Source organism: Patagioenas fasciata, chromosome 2 (genome assembly GCF_037038585.1).
Source record: "Patagioenas fasciata isolate bPatFas1 chromosome 2, bPatFas1.hap1, whole genome shotgun sequence".
In the NCBI taxonomy this organism is placed as follows: Eukaryota; Metazoa; Chordata; class Aves; order Columbiformes; family Columbidae; genus Patagioenas; species Patagioenas fasciata.
This window is the reverse complement of record NC_092521.1, coordinates 152,161,711-152,180,930: the sequence shown is the minus strand read 5'-3', so window position 1 is coordinate 152,180,930 and position 19,220 is coordinate 152,161,711. Positions and strand designations below refer to the sequence as shown.

Genomic DNA, 19,220 nt, shown 5'->3' with positions numbered 1-19,220 from the left:
CTTGTCACATTGTCATATTTTTAATTAGCTGAGCAAGTGCAATCTCTGATGGAATTTCTATCTTTTTAATTCTTTAATTATATTTGTGTGTCAGTCCTGAATTTTTTATTTTTGAACTTTCCTTTTGGACTGAATTTCAAGATACTTCAGAGCAGAATTCAGTATTCCAGTAATATCTGTATGAATACTTAAAACAGGTAAAATAACTTCCTGTTTGTATCTAAGCTCCGTTTGAACATCAGAGATTTTCATTATTCTGTTTGGGCACAGTATTGCCCTCAGAGTTCACATTTGGCCAATTTTCTACTTCAATTTCCATGTCTTTTTGGAAACTGTTCCCCAGATTAGACCTTTGCATACTATAATGTTGACCTTCATGCACAGGAGTAAAAATTAGGTAATATTGTTAATGTAAATTGCCAGTGAATTTAGACCTTGTGATAGAAGTTGATTTTTTTTTTTTTTTCAGGAGATTAAATCAGATTTGAATTGTTGTCAATACACTTTATGAATGTCAGAGGAGTTAGCTTTCATTTTTGTTAAAAGCAGTCACAAAATATATTCTAGCATTTTATTGGTTTAGAGTGGAAAATTTTAAGAGACCAAGACACTGACTCTTCTTGTAATGCCTTTAAAACAAAATATTGCTTTTCAACAATGGAGGTTTCCAGGTCTGGCAGAGATACGATTCATTAGAACACTGACAGAGTTCACTGGCTGAGAAAGTGGTAAATGCTTTTGAATTATGTAGACAGAAATGGATTATGGCCTGTGAAAAGAATAACAGTGGCTTTGATTGTAAAGTATGAAGCTAAAAAAATGACTGTTCAGCTTGCCAATGAAATTCTAAATTTGCAAGTACCTGATCAGATGGTACATAAATGTTCTAAAACGTCAGTGACATAATTTCCAGTATCTCATATGAGGATCTCTTGATATTTTGACTTAAAGTTTGTGCTTGAATTCCAAACCAATTAAACAATAATGGTAAAGGCTTTTTTTTTTCCCGTTTATTAATTTATTTATGGGTACTGTGGTGATGCTTAAACCCGTTGATCACAGATAAGTAGTTCACCTTGCTCGGCAGTGATATCTACCTACATAAGAAGACAACCCTAGAAAACTTTCAATTTAAATGTAGCATGTAACAAAGTGGAGAGGAACAAGCAGGAATGGAGTTGTAGAAAAAATCTATAAAAACATTTGTTTTGATCATATTTGATAGTTCAATCAAACCAAGGTACAATCACTACTAGTTCATAGCTGCAACTCATTTACCGTAGGTAAAACATAAATACTGTGAGCTTTTTGAGAAAAACAAGGAAACAGGAGCACTGGAGAGCAGCCAGTCACCCAGACGGAGGCACTTACACCATATGGGAACCATGACTGGTGCTGCTGGCAGCTCTTTCCGTGTGTCTGTCTGTGCTGAAGGGTACATGAAGTCACAGTAAATCAGCCTCTGCTGAGCTCCGCATTGTGCTGAACTGCTTTTGTTACCCAAACAAGTTTATTTAAAGATCGTATGGCTGTGCTGCACTATGAACAGGTCTTTTCTCCTCTTCTTATTCCATTGTACATACAGAACTAATTCTTGTTGGGTTAGAGGAGCCATTATTGGGGCTTTTTTATTGGGTTTGGTTTGGTTTGGGTTTTGTTTGGGGGGGAGGCAAAGGAGGTGTAACAGCTGTAATGTACCTTCTGAATTCTGTGATGAATTAATAAAAGGTATTTGTGTTTTTTAAGTTCTATTCTTACTGATAGAAAGGGTAACGACACACAGAATCACAGAATCACAGGATGTAATCACATGTAAGTTCTTCTGTTTCCTTGTAATAATCTAAGATATAAAACCAGTTAGTTTGACCATGATTTATGAAAGTTACTGTGAAATGTAGATTTAATATTTGGAGAATTCTTTTATGCTTTGTTATAATGACTGTATTGAAAAATACATTTTATGTATTTTATTGTGCAGAGCTTCCAGAATATTGGTCTTCTTTTGCTAAAGTCATAAATCCCTACAAGAAATTTTGGCTAACCATTCTACGTGAAAAGACTTTCGTAAGACCATCTTTGTGAAATAAATAGATGTGAATTACAAAATATGGAAGACAATTAGTAATTCCTACTGAAAACATTCTAAACCCAACTTTCTGCCGCAAACCATATATATCTGAAGCTTAGAAAATGAAATGCAAAAGCACTGGCACCTATTTTTATAGGAGTATTTGGTTATGAGGTTTGTTGTTGATTGTTGAGGGGGCCTTTGGTGAGAACATTGAATACAGAATATAGAGTTTTATGTTATTAAGCGAGATTTAAGGTAAGATATTTCTAAATCAATCCAAAATATTTCATATAATACCTACGCAACAATATTATCAGGGTACAATAGTATGTATTTGCATATTTACATATTCATATTTTTGTCTTAAGTTTAGAAGGACCAACTTTTTGACTGTCATGCTTGGCTCTATTCAGGCTCCACAGCTCAGGCTGGAGACACAGCGTGTTTGGCACGTAATCCAAGCTGATGCCTGTTGCTTTTCATAAATTAGTTGTTACAGTTCTTGGACATCAAGAGAGAGGGCACTAGATGGCAAAATTTCTGCATGTTTGTTGGCTACAGAAAGTCCGCCCAGTCCCTTCGCCAACAAATGTATTGATAGCATCACACTTAAAAATTTCAGATATAAGGCTCCATAAACTAAGTCAAATACTGCCGTATTTTGTTTAGTTTCAGAAGGATTAATGAAAATTGACACGGTTGCACCACTGCAATTTCTGTTGTGTTAGCAACTACCAGGTGTGAACATTTTCTTTACAGTTTCAGCTGCAGGAGGCAGAAACCAGTGAGCCTTTACCTTCATAATAAGCAGAACTTCACCATTCATAAAGGAGGGTACTTATATGTGAGACATTTTGCTTTTGCACCATTGCCAAAGGTAATGAAGTTTGGCTTCAGTGTAGACCAAACCTCAAACTTCAGATTATTTTTCAAAATTTCACATTATTAAAGTTTATGATACGTAGCAAGTGTTCTGTTAAAATCTGGCTGATCCCGGATGGGAACAACCAGCAGCCTAAGGGACATCAGCTTATCTTTGCCCAAATTCTGTGCTTCAGGAGACCTCTGATTTAGTAACATTTGGATAGCAAACCTAGAGGCTGGCATAAAGCTCCTCTTGGCACATTTTAAACATCTTTTAGTCTTATAAAAAGAAGCTTGTCCCACTAAGCTGTAGGTTTGTTGGAGCTGTTTAACAGTAGCTGTGCCCTGCAGCTCTTTTAGTGATAAATGAGCCGCTTCAAATAAGTGCAATTGCAGCCAACTGTGCAGAAGGAATCATTAAAAAAATTTAAATTGGCATTTTTTGAAGCTTAAAAATGAACAAACAAAATATGTTAAACCAAAATATATGTTGCTCCTTTTAATGGAAAAGATTGCTCCTGGCTAAGTCTGCCAGCTTCAATAGGTGTGCCAAAAAGCCAAGGAATCTGGCAGAGTCCATGGATAGCAGTTCCATCTTTCATCTATATTTCTTTTCTGTATTTATCTTGCTTTAGAAAATGCAGAGAATGTCTTTTCCTTCCGACTTGGCACTATTTCCAAACCACAGAAATACACAGAGCAGCTTCTTGCAATTGTTTAGCTCCCCGCACCAGTCTTATCCTTGTGACTAGGCGAAATGTTTCTTTCTAATTTGGCAATAATATGGAAGAAGAATATGAAAATAGTTTCCTGTTTATTGAATAATATCTTAGCTAAATAGTCAGATATTAAAATTAGTTTTCTTAATTGAGAGACACTGGGCTCGATGTACAAAGGCGGAATGCTATGTAATTAGTTTTGGCATTCAGCTGATCAAAAATAGTTTCCTTGTATTTAAGGAGCTATTCAAGGAAGCTGAACATAAGAAATCTGAAGAACAATATACAGATGGATATATATACACACACATACATGTATAAATAGAGGCTGAATTGTCACTCAGGAGTTCTTAATGTACCAAACGATGCATTAATTGTTGACATCTATGAAGCCTTTTTTTTCCTTCTTCCTGTAGAATCAATCACTTGGTTCAAATTGGCTTCAGGCCCCAGTTATTGCCATCTCTTCTGTGTCACCATTTCAAAGAGCACTCTGGTATCTTCTAAGTACTATGGTGTATCTTATTGCTGTCATTTTCAAGGTAAAGATCCTAAAGAAAAGTCCATTTGCAATGTGTAGATTATGGGATGGGCTCCAGTGTTTCTGGTCAGTGTTCTGTACTTTGGCATAAAGTGCAAAGACCTGACGAGGCTGCCAGGCACATGAGGCTGCTCAGAGTTCTGTCCTGACTTGAGTGAAGGCAGGGTCAGGTTACGAATTGCGGATGCAGTTATGATTATATACTAATAAATGGTATATGACAGCTAGAATATATCTTCTCCTGGATTAAGAGTGAAAGTCCATACAATTTCATTTTATTGGAAATTTAATTTTATTTAATTTCGCATTTATCTCTAAGGATGCTAATTGGCTATATTCGCATTGGCTGCTAATCAGTGCAGGATTTCTTGCCAAAGTTTATTATAATTTTTAATCTCTGAAAGTTTCGAAGAAAAAAAATGTTGAAGTAAGAGAATATTAACCAATAACTTTATTACCAAAGGAATCTGATACACTGCAAAATACATGTTACCTTTGAATCTGAAGAAGCTGAAAAACTAGATAGAAAGTGACTTTAGGTTGTATCTAGTCTACTCGTTCATTTGAGTTGAAGATAAAAATAAAGAAACTCTTCATGACGTGGGATTGAGAAAGCAGGCTCTCATAAAGGTGCTTCCGTACTGCCATACACGTATGGCAATTCCAAATACTGGACTCAGGCTAAGTTACGTAATTTATGGCTCTGTGGCAATACAGAGGGGTTAAAAATCTCCAGAAGGTATTCAGAACACCTAAAATCAGAATTGCCCTCTGGAGGTCCTGTCTTTCACCAGGTCTTGGATACCGTCTGCCTTGACCACAGGTGTATGTGATGAATTTACTCTTTTTCTCTCTGTACATTGCATCTGTGCAATCTGCACAAATCCAACAGTCATTAGACTGGATTAGCTCCTTCACGGAATTCCAAAGAGAGATAATTGCTGGACTCCAGAGCCATTGTAAGCTAATGGAGTATGTATATATCTAAAGAAGGTCTGTCATTCTTTGGTACTGTCTTTGCTGGACATTCACTGTATAGAGAATATTTTGTTAGTCTTTCGCTTCTCAATGCATTTTATCTTTTCATCAGTTGTATAGTCTATTCATGTGCAGTAATCCTGTTGCTATTTGGAAGTGCTGAATTGACTAGGCTTGGATTTTAAGAAAGCCCTCAGCAGAATTCTTCACCAAAAGCTCTTAAACTGCTATGTGATGAGAAGGCAAAGTCCTAGCAAGGATAAATAACTAGTAAAAATCAGGAATAAAAGTGTAGGAATTTGGATCAAGTTTTGCAGCCAAGGGATCTTGCTGTTCGGTATTTCATAGGTGATAGTGGGAAGGGTAGCGAATGGTGAGGTTGCGAACTTTGCTGACAGTAAAGTTCTTCGTGGTCGTAGAGACAAGAGCCAATTTCAAACTGCAGTTCACAATGCTGAGCCATCGAGGTCAGGTCTCCTGTGCAAATTCATCACAGCTCAGTGCAAAGGTTGTACCTTTCATTAAATCATCAGATTTAAAACACTGGGCAGTATTACACACTACACATGCAGCAGATACAAAGGGACTGCCAGCAACTAATTTGTTAGAACTGGAGAGATGTCCATATATTTGGGCAAGGCAATAGTCCTTGCAAACAATTTGTACAGAAAAATGTTCAGTGTAACATATTGAAAATATTGTATGTTACACACGTATTGTTATAATTAGGTGTCAGTGTGCCCCGAGTATGTCCAACATGCTGTTAATTGTGTTCTTGTGCTAGCATTAGTGTTGTGAAATAATATTTTGGGTAGCTAGTTAATCAGCCTTTCTAACCATTTCATCCTACCTGAGATACAAGAGAACCACTGTACCAAGTTCAGAGTATTAATCATGATTCTATTTTACCTTTTGCAGTGGTAGCATTCAGCTAGAAGGCCCACATGAATTTTTTCTTTCTATTTTAAAGCATAGAGTTATGTGGTTTTAGCATATCAATTTTCACATCTTCACCTGCATGCTTTAACCAGCTTTAGCAGAGCCTTTATACATGGGCTACAATCTCCACTTGCTCAAGCACAACTATATTTTTATGAAACTAAAAAAACCCAGGCAAATGAATAAGCCAAAAACATCCACAAAACCTGAAGCTTGGAATTAAAGTTGAGCAATTACTCAATAAAAAAATATAAGGAACAGACTTTTGCTTTAATCGGAGGAAAGTTTTAAAGTCAACTTCTATTAGTTAATCTTTCATTCCCTACTTTCTAGTTACGTCTTTAGAGAAGGAAGGAAACAGATCAAGGCCTCTGGTATTTGCTGGCTGATATGCGCAAGTCAGGCAGGCAGGTATTGTTGCTTCCTTGCAGGCTACAAAGTGTCTTTAAAAATCTCTGATCTCATAAGGCTTCCAAAATCTCACTCAAGGAGTTCGTGGCCAAAGTGAGTCCTTAAGTGGCTTTGGGGAGATGTTTTGCTTCATTTTTAATCAATATCTAACTCCACTCCAGACAGCTATGTGCAAATCATAAAGGCTTTCGTTAAAGATCACGTGAATGGAGCAATAATTCAAGACACCCCTTATGCTTTAATCACCAAAAAAACAAAGCGTTTATCTGTCACAATAAGTGTGCATGGTAACATTTTTCCACTACACCAACCTAAGGAAAGCACACAAACTTCCAGCACTAGTATATATATTTTATGATGCCCATATGAGACTCTGTTCCTAAAGCGATGCTAAAGTGACTCAGAAATTTGATTATAGGAAGTTGACTTCTCTGTATAAAATAATGTGTTCCTTTTGTTTTTCTCTAATAACAGAAAAAGAGGCAGTTTGACAATCTTGAAAAGTATTTTCCACTCTATGTTCATAATTTCTTTTTTTTTCCTGATACTATACATTTAAATCTATAGCTATGAATTCATATGTAAACTATACAGAGACGTTTGCCCATGTACAGCCCCAGCTCATTTCTTGCTTCATCACATTCAGAGTTTTGTATTTGTAAGAATAAAGCTGAGCTGTGTTCATAGTATCTATACATTTAATTATACTGTGTTCTAATTGAACATTTTCTAGTACATTTCCTAGTCTAAAACCAGATTATAAGATGAACAATACCACTCATCTTCTAATTTGTGTAAATGTATGCACTGTTGCCACCCACACATCTGAAAACATGAGACTGTAGATCAGTCTTCTTGCATGCCACAACAACAACAAAAAAAAGCTTTGAAATACCCTGGCTTGTGATTTAAAATAAATGCTGTTGTATGGATCTACAGTGAGAACATCCTGCTTTTATCCCCAGACTTTGATATGTAAGGTTTACTAGCAAAAACACCCCACTGTTTTTGATTATAATGATCATATATAGGCGGAGAGACAGATACTTAGAGCATTGGACCTGAAGCTATATTAAGTTTAGAGATCAAGATCAGTACTTGGAATTGAATACCGAGAGAGTTTGAAGCCAGTTCATGCATACCAGTAGATCTAACATACATACTTTAAAAATACTAGTACAGTCAGATTTTGTATCCTGTTCTCGGATAAGATGCAACTTGAGATAAACATTGCAAAATCTGTCACTAGTCTTGAAACTGTGGTGTCTCTTTGCTGGAGTTCAATGTTGTCTTCAAAGACAGGCTAGTGATAGTGCATTTCAGGGATACAGACAAACCAGAGAGAACAAAAAAGAGCACCATGCTTTCAGGGTATTGCTGAGAAGCCAGGCAGAACCCTTCACTATGTGAGAGTTAATGGACAGCTTATACCTCCTTTTTTTCCTCTGACTTGCTACTGATAGTTTATTTGCATCTCTCCTTCTTAACTTTCATATGATCTTCGTATGACTGCTAGAGATAGAAAAACAGATAAAATGATAGTACACTTATTGATAGTAATGTTTACGAATTTGGAAAAACAATTAGCAATTCTTTCTCAATTTCATATTCCTCGGTAACATTTGAGAAGGAAAGGCAAGGTAAAAGTCATGCTCTTGTAAAATGGAAAAGAAGTGAAGGGTGAAAAAGCAGGTAAGTATGGAAAGGGAGCAGGTAATACAAGGAAGAAAGACTGATCTGGCTGGCAGCAATATCAGGGAAGGACAGTCCCCAACATGTTACTGAGACAAACTAAATTATGAAAGGAACCTCCGTGACATAAGTTTACTGTTTTGAATATCCATTACATGTAGTAAGTAAGCAGGCTCCTGTTTTACTCTTAATAAAATTAATTTCCAGTGAATTGAAAAAAGCTTTTTTAAAATGTCAGTCTGTTGAGATTACAAAAAAGTTCTTTATTCTCTCTATTCCACTGAAAGCCTTTTATGTGTTAATCTTCTTTTGAAAACTACAATGAAATAAAAATAAAATGGAGAAAGTGGTTCAAACAAAAATATGCTGTAAGACCCTGGGCTTCATCACTTCTGGATTATCAGATCTGCCTATTGTTTTTTGTGGGATGAATTTCATATCCCATAAGACTCTTTGTACACTGGAATGTTCATGATGGTTGAATTCCTTCTTAATATTGCACCAAACATCTTACAGCTGCATGTAGATTCAAACTGTCTGCCTTTAAGGAGCCCAACTGGTTACATATAATCGTACCTTTCAAACAAGGGTTAGAAATAATTTTTATTACTAGTTTTATTTAGCTACATTACCTTTGCATGGTGTCTTTATATTTAGTTACATTTGCATCTGAAACTTTTTAAAATATCCATCTGAAGTCCTATACATAACAACCTGAGATGGTAAAGCCTTTAAAATGAGTGTATTTTAACGTGGCCTGAGAGTTTACAGCTTTTAAACTATTTTACGTTTCACCACTTAGCATTTTGTTCACTTTCTCCTTGTCACTGATATTCAGAGTTCTCTGCCCATCTAGTATGTCTTTGCACAGAAGGGTGGCATCCTTCTCTAAACAATTATATGCTTATAAGAAATAGACAATTAATACAGATAAGGTGGAGAGAGAGCTGTGGAGTTTATTCATATTTTGTAAATATATAAAAACTTGCAAGTATGTGTGTGTACCTTACAGTGTGTACTGTATTGTAATTCCCTTTAGGCTTTCAGATTGTATGTGTTTCCCCAAGGTAATGCCATGCAACATTTCAGCTTATTGGAGAGTATGAGAATTATATTCTTATTTTGTATTTTATTAGTGTGTGATCAAGAGGATTTCTTTTCAGGAGTGCTATGCCATTGTAGTAGGCACAATTCAGATGTGTTGCAGAAATGTGGTCCTTTACCTAAATACCTTTCAGTTTAGTTCTAATACAAGAGGTGACTAAGCAAAATAAATAGACAAAAAGGGGAATATAGCAGGTAGGAAAAAACCAAAAAAATAGAGTACCCTTCTGGGTACAGCTTCAAATCTATCATGGCATAAAATCAGTTGAAGTTCACTAGAACTGTATATTCTAAAGAAGTGGTAAACATCCCACAGTAAGGTACCAGTGATCATATACGTTCAGGATACTTCACTGAATCTATCAAGCCCTGCTCTTCTTTCTTCCGTTTCCCAGCATTTTGTGGGATTCAGCGAAACAGTAGCTGTTTCATCCCAGGCAGCCACATAGGAAAAAGTGACAACTTGCTGGGGACAAGTCACCTGTCCTAAGTCCTGAGACAGGTAAGGTGGTTTAATATCTGGAAGTGCACCACAAATAGAGACAAGTTTGTTCTCATCCTAACCAGTCCCGCACTTGTTTGTGGAACATGCCCAGGTTTGCCTGGCCCTGTGCTCTGTTGCTGGCATTCTGAGGAAGGAAGGGAGAGATGAGAAAGAAGAGAGAGCTCCTGGCCAGCCTGCTGACTACCACTGTGTTCAGGGGTACCTTAGCCCGAGCTGCATCCTTTGGACTTCCTCATTCCCCCATAAGGAAGGGAAATAAGGAAAGGAAATAAGGAAAGGAAATAAGGAAATGGGAAGGGAATGAGAAAGGAAAGGGAAGGGAAAGGGAAAGGGGAAGGGAAGGGAAGGGAAGGGAAGGGAAGGGAAGGGAAGGGAAGGGAAGGGAAGGGAAGGGAAGGGAAGGGAAGGGAAGGGAAGGGAAGGGAAGGGAAGGGAAGGGAAGGGAAGGGAAGGGAAGGGAAGGGAAGGGAAGGGAAGGGAAGGGAAGGGAAGGGAAGGGAAAGGAAGGGAAGGGAAGGGAAGGGAAGGGGGGAGAGGAGAGGAGAGGAGAGGAGAGGAGAGGAGAGGAGAGGAGAGGAGAGGAGAGGAGAGGAGAGGAGAGGAGAGGAGAGGAGAGGAGAGGAGAGGAGAGGAGAGGAGAGGAGAGGAGGAGAGGAGAAACAAGGTGCAATCTTCCTAGGATCTTCTGAGGTCCCTTCCAATCCCAAACATACTGTGATACTTTCTCCCACCTCACAGTGAGTGACACAATGGGGTCTGCCCTGCTCAGCTTCCGCCTCTACTGGAATTTGTTGGTGCTGGATTTTGTACGTCTGCTAGCTCAGAGTGTTTCCTGACAGACCGGACTTTATGTCTGAAATCTCTTGTCTTTGTGCCACCTGAGAAAAACAAAATTAACAGAGAACACCCCAGAACTTACAGGAGCATCTGCTTCTTAGGAGGCTGTGCCTGGTGCATACTGTCTTACCCTTTCACTCCACTGAAAGAGGAAATCAGGAAATTGGCCTGAATTTTAGTTTAGAAACAGTGACTTAGCTTAACCTTCGTTATGCTTTGATTGTGGAGTATTTTTTATTATTTATAGTTTAATTTTATGAGAAGCATTTTCATAGGAATATTTATAACATAAGACTGAAACTTTGTGCTTTAATATTTTCCAGTGAGCAATATGGTGTTGAAAGTTAGCAAAATGCTGGCTGGATCTAGACTGATACTTTCTTGGATAAGCTTCTACCATATGCTTTTATTTAAAGCATTTTTTTTTGTTTTAGGTTACATTTATAAAAAGCGTGTGAAAAATGTCTTTTTTGGAAAAGAAGTGTTACGCAATTAGAAGATCACAGTACTAGAAATTTAGCATCCTTCAGGAAATGTTGCATGTAAGAGTAGTCAGATACTAAATCCAAATTTTCAAAAATGACAAGTCCTACCACCAGCTGGAAATGCTATGTCAATCTACAAGATGTTGTATTTAAGTAAATGTCTTTAGATCCAGGAATTTTAAGCTCTATGTGAACTCGTATTAGCTTCCCAGTATAGATATGAATCTTGTTGAAGGATTTTGTTTGTATTTCCTTCTCATTAGAAAAAATCAGGGCAGAAAAACTGAAGAAGCCAGGAAAACAAAAAAGGCTTTTTTTTTTTTAATAGTTATTCTTTATTCATTATTTGCTTTGATGTTCACAGGACTCCAGAGTGTTGAATAGGCTGATCTTTTATCTTTTTTGTATTGGAACCTCTTTCCAGCAACATTGTTCTGCCTTTCCACTGTTCTGGAAAACTTGCTGTAGACACATCATGGGACTAACCCCTTATTTAAAGATTAGTACCTGCAAAACTCCATTCTTTCTAAAGACATCAGTCCCTATTTTTCCCGCTTCCTGCCTCTGAGTCTGGAAGCTGCAATGACTGTGACTAAAGCAAAGTGAGTAGTTGTAAATTACTGTAGCCAGTACATGGAGCATCACTATCATCTGAGATTTTGTCATATTCAGGGTTTGTTGGTACAAAACTTGTCTACACTTTTTCTGCTTTCAAATCCCCTTGCATTACTTATTTTGTAGAAGTGAAAAAATCTATAAAGACATCTTCATTGAAAAGAGAATTACTAGCCCACTTTAATTACAGTCTTACTCATCCAGGGACCCATACCCATTTTGAAATGACACTTTTACAAGCTCTTATTTTGATGCTTGTCTTATCTTGTTGGAAATAATAGGTTTTCAGTTGCTTATTTTGTAATGGTAAAGGTACTATGTGTGCAACTGAAAACATGTCATGTGCTTTCAGACAGGGGAAGGTGGCATCATTCCTGATGCATGACTATGCAAGCAAATATTGTGGCTTATCCTCTTACCTCTTACTACTTCCTTGAGGAACAAAAGACTTTCCATTTTTGTTACACCTTTGGTATGCCAGAGAGTGTAAGACCCAGCAATGAGAGTTTGCCAAGTGTGTCTTCAGAGCAGCAATTTGTCCTGGGGCACCACAGACTGGTCAGCTTCTCGCTAGTGTCTGGGGAAGTTGCAGAGGGAGTCCTCTTGGAGCACATTTTTTGGGCACAAGAAGGAGAAGATGATTTGGAACAGTGAACTTAGTTTTACCAAAGGTCAATCTGATTGCCCTCTGTGTGTCTAAATTTGTAGGTGAGAGGAGAGCAGCGCATGTCATTTACCTTGGCTTTAGCAAGGTTTCTGTTTCCCACAGCATAGTTCTGTCCGAGTTACAATGTGTTATAGTCTAGATGGGTGAACAACCAAACGGATTTAAACTGGTTGGATGATCAAGCTCAGAGGGTGGTAGTTGGTGGGTTGTGCTCTACCTGGAGGCTGGTGACAAAGGGAGCACTGAAGGGCTCTCTCAGTTGGGACCTGTCCCGTTTAACATGTTTGTCAGTGATCTTGGGAAGGCAATGGACTTAGTTTGCAATGAGACCAAATTGCCAGTTGAGGCAGGGGGGACAGTTTCGATACAGTCAAGGGAAGGGCCACCGCTCAGAGAGGCCAGCAGGAACATTGTGAAATTCAGCAAGGACAAACGCAAAGTTTTACTGAAAAGGGTATGGAGATTTTGATAGACAGCACACAGAACATTAGCCAGCAATGTATCCTGACAGCAAAGAAGGCACAATACTAGGCTGTATGAGCGGGAGCACTGCCAGAAGGTTGAGGGAAGACCACACCTAGAATACTGCACCCAGCTTTGGCCTCTAGTATGGGAAAGGCATGGATAAACCATACTAGGCTCAGCAGAGGACCACCAGGATGGTAAAGAGCTGGAGCACTTGCCATATGAGGAGAAACTAAAGAAACTGGGCTTTTTCAACCTGGAGAATAGAAAACTTCAAGCAGACTTAATAGCAGCCTTCCAGTACCTACAAGGATATCAGTCATCAAAAAGATGGAGCTACGCTTTTCACAGTGATGCACAGCAAGAGGATGTGACAACAGGCATAAACTGAAACAAGAGTAACTGAATGCAGGGAAAATCTGCAGTCAAACACTGCAATAGGTTGCCCAAAGAGATTGTGCCACCTTCATACTTGGAGGTTTTCAAGGTGAGACTGGATAAAACTCCGAGCAACCTGGTCTAACCTTGTAGCTGACCCTGCTTTGAGCATGACATTGGACTAGAGGCCTCCTGAGATCCCTTCCATTCTGAATTATTCTGTGACTGTGCAATCCTAATATAGTAACACAATTCTGTGCTATTTTAAAGCCGGGATATTAATAGCAAAATCTTCTTAATTGTTCTGAATATTCAAATGATTTGGCTGTGCATTGCTCTTGCTTTTGGAACCCAGAAATGCTGCGTGTGCTCTGTACGTTCTCCAAACAGCTTGTATTTGTGCTTATTTGCTGGTATGACGTGCTAACTGTGCAAAAAAATTTGGACTCTTGCCTTAGAATATAGGTACCTGCCAACAGAAAATGAAGGCTACATAGTGCCGCAAGTGCTTTCTCTGTCTATGGAAAGTGCCTCTTACGTGCCAGAAAGAAGCATTTATACCACATGCTTTTTTTACTGCTTCTCACATCTGTTAACATTTACATGTGTCAGAAAACAATACCTGAACAGTAAAGGGAAGGGATACGTGAAGTTCAAGGGCATTGCATCAAGAAAAAGGTCATGTTATATTGTACTGGTGCACTGGAATTTAAAAAAAAAAAAAGATTTCTTGGACTTGTCAAATATATCTAATATGTGGGTATAGTCTGTGTATACTCTCTATGAATATATTTCCATACCTGAATTGGATGACCCAACTTGCCAGTAAATTGAAATGAACCTATGAAAGTGTCAAGGAGTAGCAGTCAGGAAGTGAAGGAATTATAGCTTTCTTGTTATATACAAAAAAGAATGAAATTTTGTTTCGTTTAAGTCAGGATTTATATAAAAATCTTCAAAGTTAGATTCCTAAATATGGAATTGCCTACTTATGTTGAAATATTTTGCATTTTCGATAATCTTCTCTTCAACTGCCTTTTTGTTAGCACAAAAGGAGTAGGTTAACTGACAAATGCTGCTGTGTATCCTCAGTCCTCAGGGGCAGCTACTGTATTAGACTGTTTCCAAGTATATTTCTTTGAAGTAGTACTGTGAAAACCCTGAGACATAGTGTAGTACGGGATTTTGTATGACGTGGCAGTTCTTACAGATGTTACCACTGTAGGAGAACAACAAATTAGAATAGAACTGATCCTTGATTCTCCAAACTCAGAAGGAAAAAAAATCAGTATTTAATACCTTTATAAAAGTTGGTATTTGCATTGGTTGTGTTCATACCACTAATTCTTTAGACATCCTTCTGGGTACTCTTAACCTATATTCTGTAGCAGGCTGTTCTTTGATACCTAACCCTGATGTTCCAACATGCACCTCCAAGCACAGTTTACCTCCCCACTACTATTGTCATTGCTTAATATTGAGCTCTGCATGGAAAGTGACAGAAAAATACCTGTTTTCCTAAGTTTTCTGAGCATAGAAGTGTTGGCTAAAATAAATAACCTTGAATTGAGTCCTACCTAACATGTAGTCATAATAAAAGCAAAGGTCTATTTTTGCAGTAGTTCTAGTAGATGGTTTATCTTCAAAACATAGGTTTTGTGATGAACTTCTGCTCTTACAAACTGGTAACAAGTCTTATGCTGAAATTATTCTGAAAGTTTGAGTTCCACATTCGCTATGCTGAGAAAGCCCTCCACTAGGTCTGTGAAGATGCAGTGAATAATCACATAAAGCATATAGGTTCTTTACCTCTCAATTGGAAACTTATGGCTTTACCAAAACCACCATATGAATGGTATGTGTATACATATTTTGGGGTTTGAGTCAGGGATGTGAAGGATCTAGACCAGTTTTCCTCTGTAAGCTATACAAGAAAGTTGTGAGGCACCCAAAGAAACATTTCAAGTTGGTGAGAAATCAGCTGGTGGAAGTTAGCAAGGAAGAAAGATCTTCATCCAGTCATAATTCTCAGGGGGAAAAAAAAAAGAAGTGCCTGTTAGAACTTGCACTCTGGCCTTTGTGCTTTGCCGTGAAGCTTTGTCACCACACAGCGTTGCTCTTTCTGCCAGTTGAGGTCAGTGGAGAAACCTCCACTGATTTCTCTGGTTGCCACCCCTGGCCCAACATTAGCAGGGAAATAAGAATATAAAGCTCCCTCATATCATTTCTACTCATGTTTAACTCTGGCTTATCCCTTTAGGTGTGTTCACACTTCAAGAAATCTTATCTAGCTATTTGTACATAGACATCTGATGACATTAACAGAATTTATGGGAAGAATTGCTGGAAAAAGTTATCATTGATGCTTAATTCACATACTACTTCTTTTGACATGATTCAGGCCCATCACAGGCACCCTTAAGTTAGATGTAGGGGTCAAAGGGTGAAAGGTGACTGGCAAGATGCTTGTTTTGTACATTTGGCTAACACAAATACTTCCTCAAGTATAAAATGCTTTGATCTCTATAAGCAAATGCCATATGTGTGCAGCTGTGGCCTATGCCTCACGATCGCTGGAAGGTCAGAAAAAGGTAGCATACGAATTTGATGTCTGCATTCAATTTATGCTTTTATATTTAGCAGTTCATAATTTCGTGTAATATTTTAGCTGTATGAAAAATATGCACTGGAGTTGAGTGATAACAGATTTCTCTGTGGTTTGAGTCAACATTGTTTGGGTGAACACAGAATCCTAAGTATTGCAGACTGAAAATAGAGGTTTTAATTAGAGCTGTCTGAGCTTCAAAATACCTGAACGCACATTAAGCTTGGCAGATTTTCAGAAATCTGAGGATTGTGTGGAGCTGATTTAAGCTAAGCAAGAGTCTTCTGTTTTCCACCGTATATTGCATTTGCAGTTGCATCACTGACTTGCAACACACCGAGGAAGTGAGATCCAAACCCATTATTAATGGCTTTCTAATATGTAAAAATGTTTTATCATGAAGGCCTGTCTTAGGTCATACTTGTGTTGAACAGCACCTTACCCAAGGGAATTTCCACTGAAGAAATTGAATGACTTCCAGAGTAAAGGATCTAATCCATATGACTAAGAACCTGAATCAGCTCCAAAAGTTTGTCGTCTTTTTGAGCTTTTGTTTTTTCACTTTTACATGCAAATGTTTAAGAATTATATGCCCAGATCTGTATCCCTCAAGCAGTTTAACAAGAGTGGGTTGCTCTGACAATAAAGAAACCTCCTGCAGTCAATGGGACACGAGGGTCCATTCACATGGATCCAGTTTCATGATCAAGGCCAAAAAAAGAAAGTATGGCTTTGTTTATTAAAAATCTTGAACATGTACAAATACACTAGTATACCTGGGGGAAACCATTATTGCAGTTAAAGCATATGCAATTTCTACTTAGAAGAAAAAAATCCAAGTGACAACCAACAGACAGGCGTGATACGATAAACAGAAAATCAGACTCGAAAATATCAAATTGCAGGTAAAAATATGTTAAAATATAAAGTGTTATGCTCTATGTGTATGTTAATACATACAGGTATACAAAAGTATACAGATATAGGTATGCATACATAAATAATACAGTGTTGTTAATGTGATTTTTAGTATTTTATTTATTATATGTGTGAGTAAATCCATGCAATTGTTCTAGATAATGAATGAATATTATTTAAACAATAGTATACTTATTTGTTTTGCTTATGCTGTTTCTCTCTTGTGTTTTCTCTAGCTCTTGCTGGCCATGGTGGGCTCCGCAGACGAAACTCTGCAGGAGGCAGCAGCTGGTTGCATAGCAAACATTCGCAGATTGGCTCTAGCAACAGAAAAAGCAAAGTATGGCTGATGCTTTAGCAGCTTTTACCAACACACTTGTTTTGCAATACAGCTACGTTTAAATATATGATTACTCCTTCTAGCATCTGTATTCCATAGCAGAGCTCATTCATATGAGGATAACTTAATAACAAAAATAAATCTGTGGAAAATGATGTTTGTTTTTACATTACTGGTTTGTCACACCTCATAAGACACCTAGCTTTGTGTGTGTTTTAGTATTATATCTTTCAAAAGACTAGCAGTTAACATATGTCGAAGATTTTTTCTACAATTAATATGCTTGTACTTGAAATTCATTGTAGAAATAAATGGTTTTGCATACCTATGACATTGCAATAAATTTTCCTTCACTGTGTGTGGTTGTGCAGTGATTTATGAATTTCTTGAACAATTCCCTTCATGCTAAACTTGTCCAATCATCCTGTCATTATGTTTTTGCCTGTTTGATCACTTGCAATTCACAGGAGACGACAAAATACAGATACATCAATCGCACATCTGGTGTTACATAAGGACTGAAAACAGCTGTAGCAGTAGACATCACTCCAAATTTCCTGTTTCTACCAACATCAAACAAGATAGTGCTTAATTTTATAAGTAGCTGGTGACATGTGTTTTAATTAACATGTGTTTAAATAAAATTAAAATTTACTAGCTGTAAATAAAAAGCAGAGAATGACTCTTACATGTATACAGTATCTTATTGTGTTTTTTTGGTTTTAAATTGAGGACGGCATTGTATTGATATAGTTACTTTATTTTTCTGCATAAAAGTATATTCAAAATTAGAGTTGCCTTCAATAACCACATAAACAATGATTGATATTGTAGATTACAGACCCACTGTGTGTACCACACTAGACAAATAATACTAAAGCATTTCCTTGAGAGTAGTAATGTCTTAATTACAAGCACAGACTGCTGACAACACTGAAAAAACCCTAATGTTTAAATAACTTGTGTTTGCAAGTACTTGCTTCTGAACAATTTTTTCACTGCCCTTAATAATTAACCATTTTCTTGTTTTAGAAGCAGTTTGTAATTTCATTATTTTTCTCTCTAACTAGCATGGCTATGCAAGGCAGCTGATTTTACTGCTAACAGAAGCTTCTAAGGAAGACACAAGGCAAATCCAACTTTTCATTTGTGTTTTCTCTGAAGCAGATGAGAAGGTTCATTTAAAATTTCATTTGAGAAGACTGATGCAATTCTGAAAAAGGAGGATTGCCTTGGGCCCTTAAGGAGGGTGTAGAGTATTTTAAAGGAAACCAACTATGGGCAGGTGCTGACAGTGTGGAGATCAAAATACTAATCCAAGTAGTATTTTTTGATCAATGCAAACACCAATATGATCAGGGGTTGTCACAAATTCCATAAGCAACCAGTGACCAAGCAAATACTATTTTAGGTATTTTCCAGCTCTGCCCCACAGGCCTGGTATGTTACTTTGAATAAATATATCCGTATTATACTGATGTCACAACTGTAGTAGTAGCATATGCTTCATCACTAGACCCAAAAATACTTCTAAAATAAATGCTAATTGCCCAATTTGTTTGGAAGAGTAGAGGCTTGATTTTATTTTCATCTTTTCTGTGAGAGAAGCTGTAGATACAAATAGTTTATCACAGACTTGCTTATGAAAAATATGTTAAATGGTAGCTTATTTTTCTAACTGTTGAGGGGAAAAAAACTCCCTGGCAATAACTGTTGTCCTTAACATGACCTCTCAAGGCACTCTTGACCATTCAGCATGGATTTCAAAGGGAATAAGTTCTAAAGTAAACTTAATTTTGTGATATAGGTGTCAGTGCAATAAATGTTGTGTTCCTGACAATGATCGAGCCTCAGCTCGCCACTCTCACTCACACTGGTAGCCCTTACACCTCAGAGTAGTTCATCTCAAGTCTTAAGACCTCAGGCAGTTAATCACAGGCTTAAACTGACTTACTTGTGCTGTTTTCTTTTCCTTTACCACGCCTGCAGTTTTTAAGTTCTGAGAAGAGATGCTGAAATTGATACAGATCGCCACACAGGCAAAGGATCAGTATTAAAAGAATACATATTTTTTTGGCAAAAACCA

The 19,220-nt window shown here is 37.5% G+C and overlaps 1 protein-coding gene across 1 annotated transcript in view; it reads left to right on the top strand.

Moving 5' to 3' along the window:
* The window catches only part of ODAD2 (outer dynein arm docking complex subunit 2), an 88,138-nt gene extending 70,327 nt beyond the window's left edge, over nt 1–17,811 (top strand). Inside the window, 1 exon segment of the mRNA XM_065831448.2 lies at nt 17,031–17,811. Coding sequence (XP_065687520.1) covers nt 17,031–17,144 — 114 coding nt within the window. The 3' untranslated portion in view covers nt 17,145–17,811.
* Nucleotides 17,812–19,220: the final 1,409 nt, after the last annotated feature.